The sequence below is a fragment of the Choloepus didactylus genome, chromosome 20, assembly GCF_015220235.1.
Source record: "Choloepus didactylus isolate mChoDid1 chromosome 20, mChoDid1.pri, whole genome shotgun sequence".
Taxonomy (NCBI): Eukaryota; Metazoa; Chordata; class Mammalia; order Pilosa; family Megalonychidae; genus Choloepus; species Choloepus didactylus.
The window spans coordinates 29,319,518-29,332,375 of NC_051326.1; the positions used below are offsets into that span (position 1 = coordinate 29,319,518).

At 36.5% G+C, this 12,858-nt stretch overlaps 1 protein-coding gene and 1 pseudogene across 1 annotated transcript in view; both read left to right on the forward strand.

The window, feature by feature from the left end:
• Nucleotides 1-389: 389 nt before the first annotated feature.
• Nucleotides 390-2,711, forward strand: LOC119516444 (annotated as a pseudogene).
• A 6,513-nt stretch (nucleotides 2,712-9,224) lies between these two features.
• Nucleotides 9,225-12,858, forward strand: part of ADAM7 (ADAM metallopeptidase domain 7) — a 72,806-nt gene continuing 69,172 nt past the window's right edge. The window contains exons 1-2 of the mRNA XM_037812778.1: nucleotides 9,225-9,276; nucleotides 12,331-12,434. Of these exons, the coding sequence (XP_037668706.1) occupies nucleotides 9,225-9,276; nucleotides 12,331-12,434 (156 nt within the window). The remainder of the gene's footprint in view (nucleotides 9,277-12,330; nucleotides 12,435-12,858) is intronic.

A 12,858-nucleotide genomic window follows, 5' to 3' on the forward strand; every position in this document is an offset into this window, starting at 1 on the left:
AATCTCAATAAAATTTTTTTAAAAAAGCACAGAACATCAAATAACAAGGAAAACACTACCAATAGGTCAAATGCAGTCAATACTGAGAATTGACCATTGAATTTAGTGTATGGAGATCATCGGTGACCTTGATGAGCAGTTTCAGTAGAAAAGTGAGTACAAAAGCCTGATTGTAGTTACTTAATGAAAGAGAATGAAGTAAAGAACTAGTGACATGATTATAGACAACTCTTTTAGGGAATTTTGCTATAAAAGGGTCAGAAAAATGTTAGGGTTGAAGGAAGGAGATGTGAGATCAAGAAAGTTATTATTGTTTATTTAAAGATGAAAGAAGTTACAGCTTGTTTTTATGATCATGGAAGTGTTCCAGATCAGAGAGATAAGGTAAGATGCAGGAGAATGGACCAATTGGTGCAATGATGTGCTTCAACAGGGGAAAGAAGCTGGGGTCTAATGCACAAGAGCAGGTATTTGCATTTAATAGGCACATGGTCAACTCATACATACCTATAGGAAAATAGTTATATAATACAGACACTGATAAAGGGAGGGTGGTAGATGTGGTGAGAAGTTGTAAGAGCTCTATTCTGATTGTTTTCTGATTCTATTACTTCAGTGAACTAGCAAGCAAGGTAATCAATGAGATTGGGAAGAGGGGAGGAGGCGTTGGATGATTGAGGAGTAAGGACAAGGTGTGAAGTAGCCCTGTAGGAATATGGGATTTATAAATGGAACTATGAATGCTATTATCTTGGGCCTACTTACCCAACAGGGAGAAATCTAATTATATTGCATTTCATTCCTTGTTACCATTTGGCTTTAAGTCTTTGTTGCTTAAACCATTTTGACCTTACTGAATTTAGTGGTATTTCGTAAGGCTGTTATAAAACTAAGTTGAAGTGAAGGCAAGAAATACATGAGTTAATTTTTTTATGTTCTTCTTGCTTTTATGACATGACATTTACTATGTGTACTAACTGATAAATGTGTGGTTGAAAAAGGAAAATATGATAATGACTTTTTAAAATCCTGAATTTTTCATTATTCTGGCAAGTTAAAATTTCTTCTTGCCATGACAAAGGTCTAAGAAAGGGAAAAATAATTCAGAAAACTCATAGAAGCATAACATCCTGATGTTAGAAGGAACTTAGAGATCAAACAGTCTAACAAATCCAATTATAAATACAACATTGGGCCCAGAGAAATAAGTGACTTGCAAAAGGTAGCTGACTTAGTCACAGGAGAACACAGAGCTCTTGATTTTGAACATAGTGTTCTTTTTAGTGCACATAAAACATAATTAATGGACTGAAATCAGCCTCTGAATTTACAAAGAGAATTAAAAGTTCTGATCAATGTGTGTTTGGAGTACACTATAATGATTTTCTTTGAAAGTCTGGCAGAAAATGCTAATTTGTATCTCAGTATTTCTAGTTAAAGTTTTCACTATTTCTCTTATAATTGGAATAAGATACTTTTCTTCATTCACTTTGAATTTATTATTGCATATTATATTCATATTTCTCTTTGCAAAGTTGGTAAAGGGTAAGCTTTATAGGGCTGCAAAGTACACCACTTTTGCTTCTGACTCAAATGTGTTCTTTATCATCTGTCACCCTTCCTGGGCATCCTCCATTGTGAATTCATTTCTTTAAAGTCCGCAAGCTGGTCTGAAGACTTGTGCTCCAAATTACTAGCTAGAAGGAGAGAGGGAAAGGAAGTGAAGGATAAAGAGAGACAGAGAGATAGACAGAGAGAGAATCTTAGGTGAGAGAGCCTGAAGCAGGATCTGTGTCATGAAGGAAGTCAAAAGGAGAAAAAAGCCAAGCTCTGCACCAGGCTGCAAAGTCCTCCGAAATAAATACTGCTGGTTGATTACTTTGTAAAGAGCCCAGTGGCAATAAGGAATGAAGGCAAGAAACTACAACCTCAAAACTGCTCTTGGAAGCCTTCTATAAGAAGTTGCTTCGCTGATCTGCAGCAGAGAAATCAGAAAGGAAGGGAGCATTCTCATTCTGGTCTAATCATTCTCTAAAGTCTGCTTTTGTCTGACATCTGGATTCCACAGAGTCCCTTTGATATTGAACTGTGTTTCAGGGTTCATGGTGTTTTTTTAATAAAAAAAAGCTTTGTATACTTTGGAGCTCACATTAATTTGGACACAGAGGGTTTTGACCTGGCAGTGAGTATAAATTATAGATTATTTATAAAATTTTCATTTTTCCACCATCCCACACTAGTGATCTGACAGATCTGAGGGATAATGGTCTGTCTATGGTCAAAAAATTGATTACAGAGTGTTTGGGCTAAAGAAGAACATGTTTTTTGCCTTCATAAAAGAGATGCACAGAGTGTTCCTTCCAAGATAACAAAGAAAAGAAGGAACAACGGTCTTGCCAAAAGGAGCCGCAGCCACATGCAACCCATTCCTTGAAGGACCTGTGCCAGCTGTGCGCCGCAGGACACGGCCTTTAAGAAGCTCCTCATTGGAAACATAGTCGAGGCCGCAGCCATGAGGAACATTTCCCAAGAAAGTGCGTTCCATGCTTATGTGCTTCCTAAGCTGTGTGCGAAACTACGTTACTATGTGAGTTGTGCCATTCACAACAAGGTCATCAGAAACCTTTCTCTAAAGCCGGGAAGGACCTAACACCCCCACCCAGAATTGGACCTGCGGGGATGCCCCACAACCTCTGCCAGAATCCATGTAAGGAGCTGAGTCTTTACAGACTAAAATAAACCCCTCTCTGGAAAAAATAAATAAATGGAAATTAACCTTAAAAAAAAAAAAAAAAGAAAGAGAGGCGATGTCTACAATAAAAAGAAAGAACACAGAGCTAGGCAGGCAGAAATTTTCTTTTAATCCCAGATTTCCACTAACTATGTGCCTTGAGTTAGCTACATCAACTTTTTTGTGGATTTCCTTTTCAAATGATCTTGTTTGTTTTACCTGATTTAACCATAGATCATGACGATTTCTAATATTTCATATAACTCAGAAAGCTAGTCTAACTATAACTTGCCCAAGACATCAGACAAACGCCTTAAAATCGTATCATTTAACATGGTATGAAAAAAAATTATTGAGATTCCATGGTTGGCATTTTAAAAATTGGTTTGTTCTGTTTTCCACAATCTGGACTGTATATCAAAGGCAAACTCAATAGAGTTCCCATCACCCAGATTAACTACTTTTTTCAACTGTAGCTGTGAAGGAAGCTGCTGATTTCCATTTGATAAGTGTTTGTTTGGTGAGGGATCAAATACACTGAATAGACCCTATAGGCTTTAACTACCTTTTATATTTATCTGAAAGAACATCAGAAGTTCTACTGATAGAGATTGTTATTTGGATTAAAGCTTCTCCAATTATACTTTCAAAGTGTCTAGAAGGGGAAACGTGTGAGGATGTAATTAGGCAATAATCTTGCAAATTAGTTGAGTCATACGTTCAACAAATTTATATTGAGTATAGTGTCTGTATGCAAGACACTGCTAGGTTTATGGTAGGAGAGTAAGCAAAAGCAAGCACAGTCTGCTTTCTGGAGCTTACAGTTTATTAGAGGAGGCAGGTATTCAAACAGGTAGACTTATAGGTATATGATACACCACCAACATAAACTTTCAGAAGGAGCAGAACTCTGTTCCACAAATAAACTTGACCTATACTCAGAACTTAGGAAAGACTTTCCTGAAAAAATGACTCTTGAACTGATACTTGAAGAATGAGGAATTAAATTTGCCACAAAGAGGGGACGAATGTAGAGAAACATGGATGCTCAGAAGCCCTTTGGTGGGGAAAGCATGGTATGTTGGGATAATGAGAAAAAGCCAGAGAGCCTAGATAAGAAAGAGAGAGAGAAAGAGAAAGGAAGGAAGAAAGGAATGAGAGAGGGACAATAGTGGCAGATGAGGTTGGAGCAGTAATAGCAATAGAAACAAAATCAACACTTACATAACTTATTATGCACAAATAGCCAAATGCTTTAATAAATTACCTCATTTAATCCTCAGAATAACTGCAGTGAAGTACATACTATTGCTATTATCACTTTTTGGAGATAAGAAGACTGAGGCAAGGAGTGATCAGATATTGTCCAACATCTATAGATAGAAAATATAAGGGCCAGGAAATAAACTAGGCAGTCTGTCTCTAAATGTGTGTTCTTATTTACAGTACTATATAACCTCTTTATAATTAAAGGCTAAAGTTATCATAGTTTACTTTTATTGGATGCTTATTATATACCAGGCACTTCTCTAAGTTCTTAAGTGTATAAATACCTTCATTCAGTAAAAATCTATTGGTATTTTAGCTCACAACATTAACTCGAAATGGACCAATTACCTAAATATAAGAGCTAACACCATTAATCTCTTAGATGAAAATATTGGGGCATATCTTCATGACTTTGGATTTGACAATGGTTTCTTAGATACGATACCAAAAGCATGACCAAGAAAAGAAAAAATAGATAAAATGAACTAAAATTAACAACGTTTATGCATCAAAGGACATTATCAAGAAAGTGAAAGGAAAACCTACACAAATAGGAGAAAACATTTGCTGGTCATATATCTGATAAGGGTCTTGTACCATAATATATAGAGAACTAACAACAACAAAAAGACAAACAACTTGACTAAAAAACAGGCAAAGGATTTGAATACACATTACTCCAAAGAACATATATTATGACCAATAAGCACAAAGAAAGTGTCTAACATCATTAGTTATTAGGAAAATGTAAATCAAAACTGCAATAAGATACCACTTCACATCTACTAGGATGGATGTAATTTAAAAAAAAAAAGTGGAAAATAACAAGTATTGTTGAAAATGTGGAGAAACTGGAACTCTCATACATGGTTGATGAGAGTGTAAAATTGTTAATCTTTTGTGGAATACACTTTGGCGGTTCCTCCAAAGGTTAAGAATAGAATTACCATAAGATGCAGCATATCCACTCCTAGAAATATGCCCAAAATATTGACAACAGTTACCTAGATACATGCACCTGCATGTTCATAGCAGCACTATTCAAACCAGCAAAATGTCCATCAAGAGATGAGTGGATAAACAAATTGTGGGAAATGCATATGTGGTGGTTTGGAACTGCATACACCCCAGAAAAGCATGTTCTTAAAGTTAATCCATTCTTGTGGGTGTGGACCCATTGTAAGTAGGATCTTTTGATAAGGTTACATTGGTTAAGGTGTGACCCACCTCATTCAGGATGAGTCTTCATCCTCTTCCTGGAGTCCTTTTTAAACAGGATGAATACAGAGAAAGAAAAAGCCACAGAAGCAAGAAGTTGAAATCAATGAAGTCCAGAAAAGAAGGGAGAGACCAGCATATGCCACCATATGCCTTGCCATGTGGCAGAGGACTTAAGGGTTGCTGGCAGCTGGTCTTCAGGAAGAAAGCATTGCCTTGATGATGCTTTTATTTGACCATTCCCACAGCCGCAAATTGTAAGATTGTAAGCTAATAAATTCCCTTGTTAAAATTCAATCCATTCCATGGTACTTGCTTTCAGAAGTCTAGAAAGCTCAAACAGATATTGGTACCAGAAGTGGGGTGCTGCTATTACAAATACTGAAAATGTGGAAACAGCTTCGGAATTGGTTAATGGGTAGAGGCCAGAAGAATTGTGATCTATTTGGTAGAAAAGTCTTAGATTGTTTGAAGAGACTGTTTTTAGAAATAAGGATGCTAAAGGTACTTCTGATGAGGCTTTAGACAGAAATGATGAATGTGCAAACTGGAAGAAAGGCAACCCATGTTTTAAAGTGGCAGAGAACTTGGCAAAATTGAGTTCTATTGTTGGATGGAAGGGGCAGAATTTGTAAGTGACAAGCTTGGATATTTAGCTGAGGAGATTTTCAAGTGAAATGTGCAGCTTTGTTTCTCCTTGCAGCTTACAGCTAAGTGTGAGAAGAAAGGGATAAGCTGAGAATTGAACTCCTAGGCACAAAGAAACCAGAAATTGATGGTTTGGAAATATCTGAGCTTCTGGAAAGCAAGTTCCCAGAAAATAGTGCTCCATGTGAGGGTTTAAATGAACATTGAACCAGTCAGTCATTTCAGTGCAAGTCAAGATCGGAAGTGCAGTTATGCAGAAAGGATGTATGGAAAGTTCTTTTGTCTAATGGCTTGGATCTCTGTGTACTACATGCAAAACTGATTTGCATCTGTTTGAACAGAACCACTGCCAGCCTGGACTTAAAAGGGACAAAAAAAAAGGGACAGATTGAAGGCAGAACCATGGAAGTTGAGGTGTGGATCGAAGACATTTTCTTGGACCAAGAGAGCAAACCCACTCATGCGTGCAGAAAGGGTGATTAAGACTGGGCACTTGGAGAGGGCAGTGCTTCTGTTCCGTTGTTCAAGAAGGATGCTGCCATCCCAGTCTTCAGAGAGGGTGGAGAAGGACTTGCAGAGAGTTTGGCTGCCACCTCACTGTTCTGAGAGGCTTGAGCCTGTTTGCTGGAGATTGCAGAGAGTCTGGCCACCACCCCAGTGATCTCAGAGGTTGGAGCCTTCATCCCAGGGTTTGAGGAGAGCATGGCCACTGAGCAAGCACTTGGAAAGGGTGGAACTGCTGCTCCATCAGGCTTTCAGGACAAAACATCATTCTAAAGATGACTCTCAGACCTTGAAATCTAATAGAGTATGCCCTGTTCTGTTTCAGAATTGTTTGGAACCCTTCACCTTGTTTTCCTTCTAATTTCTCCATATGGGAATGGGAATGCTTATCTTATTCCTGTCCCTCGATTTTATATTGGAAGCATGTAATTTGTTCTCTAGTTTCACAGGTCCACCAACAGAGGGGAATTGTGCCCCAGGACAGACACACACTTACAACCAATTTTGATGAGACTTTGTACTTAACACTGTTACTGAAATGACTTAAGGCTTTGGGGATATTGTTATAGAATGAATTTATTTTGTGTATAGAAAGAACATGTGTTTTGAGGGTCCAGAGGATAGAGTGTGATGGTTTAAAACTATGTGTACTCCGGAAAAGTATGTTATTAAAGTTAATCCATTCCTGTGGGTGTAAACAGGATCTTTTGATAAGGCTATTTTAGTTAAGGTGTGAACCATCTCATTCAGGATCATTCTTAAATCTCTTACTGGAGTTCTTTATAATTGGTATGAACAAAGATAAATTAAAAAAAAAACATGGAAGCAAGAAGCTGAAGTTAACAAAACCTGGAAGAGAAGGAAGAGAACATCAGATGCCACCATATGCCTTGCCATGTGGCAGAGGACCTGAGGATGACTGGCAGCTGGTCTTTGGGAAGAGAGCATCACCTTAATGATGCCTTGATTTAGGTATTCTCACAGCCTCAAACTGTAAGCTAATAAATTCCCATTGTTAAAAGCCGGCCATTTCGTGGTATCTGCTTTCAGCAGCCTAGCAAACTTCCAGCATACAATGGAACATTACACAGCCATAGAAAGGAATGAAATACTAATACAAGTTGTAACCTTGATGAACTTTGAAAACATAATGCTAAGAAAAAGAAAGCAGACATAAAAGTCACATACTATATGATTCCATTTACATGAAATGTCCAGATAAGTAAATGTATAGGGACAAAGAGCAGATTGGTGATTGCCAGGGGCTCAGGGGATGCAAGACAAAGGAAGTAACCACTTTATGGTTATAAGGTTCCCTTTTGGGGTGATACACATGTTTTGGAACTAGATAGAGGTGGTGGGTGCACAATGTTATGCCAGTGAGTTGTTCACTTTGAAATGATTAATTTTTTATGTTAATTTCACCTCAATAAATTTAAAAAAATCTATCAACAACTTTCTGTTCTAGGCACTGAGAATACAGCCTTGAATAAAACTTGCAAAATCTCTGCCCTCATAGAGCTTACATTTTAAGGAGGGCTGACAGGCAATAAAAAATAAATAAATGAATAAGTAAATATAACAATACAGATTGTGACTAATGCAAAGTGACAAGGGCTTTAGAAGTGTCAGGGTGGAAGTGGCCATATCTATTTTGCATAAGGTGCTCGGAGAAGACCTTACTGGCATGGTGCTAAGTAGAGAGATGAAGGGAATGAGAAATGAGACATGCAGCTGTCCAAGAGGGTAACAACTCAGGCAGAGGGAATGGCAAGCACAGCCCCTGAAGGGAAATGTGCTTGGCATGTTCAATAAACAGAAGGGCACAGGATGATAGGATCAGAATGAGTGAGGAGGAGAGCAGTCAGATATAAAATCAGGGGGCATCAGGATAGATTATGTAGATGCTTTGACTTTCGTGTAGGACTTGGGCTATTACGCTGGGATGGAAAGCCATTGAAAAGACTTTAGCAGAAATGCACAGACATGATATATGTTAACAGAGGCTAAAAATTTTTAAATATTCAGACTTTAATTTTAAAAAATGCAGAGAATTGAACTGGTTTAAATGTAAAAGGCAAGCTTCTAGTTTACCAACATTGGTTTAGAAGTATAATTGATAATGTGAGATGGGAAGAGAGGATAGAATCCCAAACGTGTAAAACGGTTATATTGAAAGAAGGATATATTCTCTAATATAACAATATAACATGGACATATAGATAGGCTTATACAGGTCCTTTGCACATTTGTCTATTTGCATTTCTTTTTTGTATTGATTTGAAAGAGCTCCCATTATAAAGATACTGCCCTCCACTTTTATTATATACATTGCATATATTTATGAATTTTTGTTTATCTATTAATTTTAATTTATTTATGGTTTATGACACATATAAGTTTTGAATATTTCTATCTAGTTCATTTTACCAAATTTTCTTTTATGTTTTCTGCATGTGGTATTCTGAGTAGAAACACTTTCTTCAACCAAAGTTTTATAAATACCCTTCAATAATTTTTTTTTTCTGACAGTCATGATTTTTTTCACTTTTGAATGTTTAATGCATCAGGAAGTCATATTTATATTAGGCATGAAGCAGAAACGACTCCCAGCCCACCTCCAGCTCCACGATCTCAGTGGTTGACCTTAATTAGGACAGGATGTTCACCCTCCAGGTTTTAGCCTCAAGCACCTAACAAATTGTGTAATGTGATCAAGGAGCATTTCCTGTGCTGGCTTAAAACTGCTCATTTTTTGGTTAATTTCTTCATCCTTGCAGTGGAAGCAAAGTTGAAGAACTGCATACATCTTTTCTCAAGCACATGTGCCTCTCTTCTACCAGAATAATTCAGAATGTTTCCCGGGTGTACATTTTTGATGATTTTACTCATTTCTCAATTTAAAGGTATATTTAATCTTTTTAACAGGGTTTTCTTCTGATGTTATGAGCCACAAAGTTTAAATTTGTAAATGATAAAAACTTAAATAGTCATTGATGTTTTTGCTGAGAACATTATGGTGAGAGTGGCCTTGGTAATGTTCACCCTCAATTGCTGCAGTGGTGGTGGTGGTGGGGGGTCTTCGTAGTTGGCTAAACTTAAGTATAAAAATACTAAACATTCAAAAAAAGGAAAATACAGACAGCAGAGGAAATAAAAGCTTTCGTCTTCATCAATAATTAATTCCATATTAATGCTTTGTTGAGCCAATAACCGATGCAATAATATTGCTGCAGAGACATGGTAGAGACTATTCCTTTCAAATTTTGTTTTACAAGAGGGCAGACTGATTTAAGCTTTTGTTTGGTTTGGGAGGTGTAGAGGGAAGTTCTTGATTGCATTCCAACTCCATCGCTATTAAAGGTAATTATAAAAAAGAATTAATAGCTACAATGCAACATGTTATTGATTATTTTAAGAACTGGAGATGTCATAGATGTACCTGATTGGATTAAACTATGAAAAACTCAGTACATTTTGAAATTACTTTCTTTGGACCAAATATATGTGATCAGCTTATTGGTTTATGACTTGCTTTTCCTCTCCAAAATCACAGTATTTATCTTTTAGGTAGGGGTTCTGGTTAATTAATGTTTTACAGTATTTCAATTAAAAATAATCCTAGTCTAGTATATGCAAAGACTATATATATATATATATTTCTCTGCAAAATCTAAGTAAAAAATTCTAACTGTCTTACAGCCAAGCTGTACATGGTTCAGGGGATGCTAGGAGTAGACATTCAAATTACAATTCTATAAATCTGATACGGCTCAAAGGCTGAAGACAGTACTTTCCTTACTTTGAAAATTTAGATATTTGAAATTTATGCCCCCAATCTGAAAAAAAAGCATGTAAAAAATACCTTCTCTTTTTTAAAAATTTACTCTGAAAAAGTGTCCAGAATGAGATTTCTTATTCTTTTTTATCTGGAAGCTCAGAAATCAGAATTGAAAAAATTACATTTTAATGGATATGTTGCTGATTAATTGAAATGGTACTGAGTAGTAGTGTGGTTTAAACCACAGAATTTAGAATTGGAAGGGACTTGAGTGACCATCTCGTCAAACATATGGTCAACATACTCTAGAACAGTTTTCAAGAGATCCAGCTTAATACACAGAAATGCTCAGGTGGTTTTCCCTCTTGCCTGCATTTTCTGTCTTTTTCTCTAATTACCATGAATTTCTTTTATGCCAAGAATCAAAACAAAACATATTTAGAAAGCAAATCCAACTTTATTTGCTAGGAAGACTGGTTTAACAATCTGCCAGGATCAGACTGGTTGTAATTAAGCTTATTTTTAGGCTGTCCATCTGACTTTTTATGCATAGTTCAGTGCTAGGTAAGTGTAATTGTCCTGCCTAAACTGAGATACCTAGGAGCCAGTGGTCTATAAATAAAATGCTACTCATATCATAACTACAGAATGTCAAAAAAAAAAAAAAAAAAGAAAAGAAAAGAAAAAAAGGAAAAGAAAAGAAAAGAAAAAGCAAAAACTAAACTAGAAGTTGTTTGATAACTAAAAGTACAAAATGATTTTCCTTATAGGGATGGCATATTGTCTGAAAAACATCCCCAGTATAAAAGGCATCTCTGCACTAACTCTGCTACTAAATAGTTTGTAACCCTCACCAAAGCACTTGATGTATATTTAGGGCTCAGTTCTTCATCAACATTAAGAGGCTAGATTATAGAGAGAATCTCAGTATCTTTTCCAGAGGCCTACTAATCTAAAAGTCATTCACCTTCAAAGGATGAAGTCATATTTTTCAGGCATCTTCAAGATCAGATTCCACAATTTAAAGAGCAGCAATTGGCAGTTGAAACAGCTTGGAAGGTCATAATTTGAGACAGATGTGGAAAAGAGCTATCCTCAAATATTTGAAAACTATCATATAGAAGCAAGACCTGATTTTTAATTTGTAGCTCCAGAAGGTAGAGTAAGGACTGGAGTACTAGTGAGGGGAAGACACACGCAGAGAGTTTCAGTTGAACCTACTAAGATTGTGGGACAATCTCCAGTACAAGGAAATTTGGAAATAAAATGTGATACTCGCTTGTGAGAGAGATTGATGGCCATTGTCAAGGCTGTTGATAAGAGCGTTAAAACCAGCATAGGTTTTGGACTAGATTATTGCTAACTTTGAGATTCTACGACTCTATGAAATGTCATACAACCTTAAACACTCTGACACACAATGAGAAGGAGGGGACATTTCTTGAGTACATAATATGTAGCAGGTATCATGTTGTATGTTAGACTTGTTTAAAGTCCCCATTTTATGGATGAGAAAATTGAGATTAATATTTACACATCAGAGAGATGAGATATGCTACTCCTCATAATACGGCTAATAAATTGGTAAAATCTTGATTCAAGCTCAGAGCGGGCTCGGAAACCCCATGTCTTTCTAGATCATTCCTTAACTGCCACACGGTAATTAAGCAAGGCTCACCTAGCAGATGACTACCAACTCAGTAGGAGCTGAGAAGGGTATTATGTTTAACACTGACTGATTCAAGAGTACCTAAGATTCTGTTAATGCATAAATACCTTTTGTATATCTATGGGAGGTAAGACTTCAAATGCAAATGTCCCTGGGAGAGAAAAATTCAGTAATTTACATTGAAACAGTCCATTCCAGTGGCAGGTTGTCACACAAGGAAGAATCCAGAGCTAGGCAGGAGGAGAATAAGATAAAGATCATAATTGCAGAATAAAGTGCAATTATTAAAGAAGCTCAGGGACACTGCTATTTCTTTCCCTACTTTCCAGTTTTGCTTATATCTTCCTAATCTGTAAATATTAGCCTCAATTTCCTATTCTCTAAAGTGGGGATGATATTTCATAGTGTTGTAATTGGGAGCCAGTGAACCCTATGAGAACAATTCTGGTTTTCATTCACTTTGGATGATTATTAAAGAGAGATGTATTTCTCCCTTATTTTTCCTTTCAGAACAAGTAATCCTTGGAGTAGAGGGCCAAGAACTGGTTTATCCTAAAAGGCTTCCTCTGATACAGAAGAGAGATACTGAGAAAACCCATGAACCTGACATACCGGTACAGATTTTTTATTTTTGGTGGAAACTGTCTTTTTTTTTTTTTTTGCCTTTTATTTTCAACATTTTCAACAGTGATTGCCTGAACTTAAAAAAAAAAAAAAAAAAAAAAAAAAGCAAGTCTTTATTAACTAACAGTTTCTGAGAAGACAAACCAGGTAGATCAATACTTTTGATTTAGTAAGTACAATTTATTGTTTTCACAAGGCAATAAGAAAGCTACCTCTGACTCCAAATCAGAAACAAACTTGAGGACTCACTCAGCTTTTGGCAAGTGCTTTGAGAAGCGGGTGGGGATTATGGAAAGCAACTCTTCAATCAATTAGGAAATGAGAAGGAATAAAGTCCAGGTTTTAGGGGATGACATTTAAATTTCCCAATTTACGTGAGGAATTCCACCAACAACATGGACCGTCTTTCAAGAG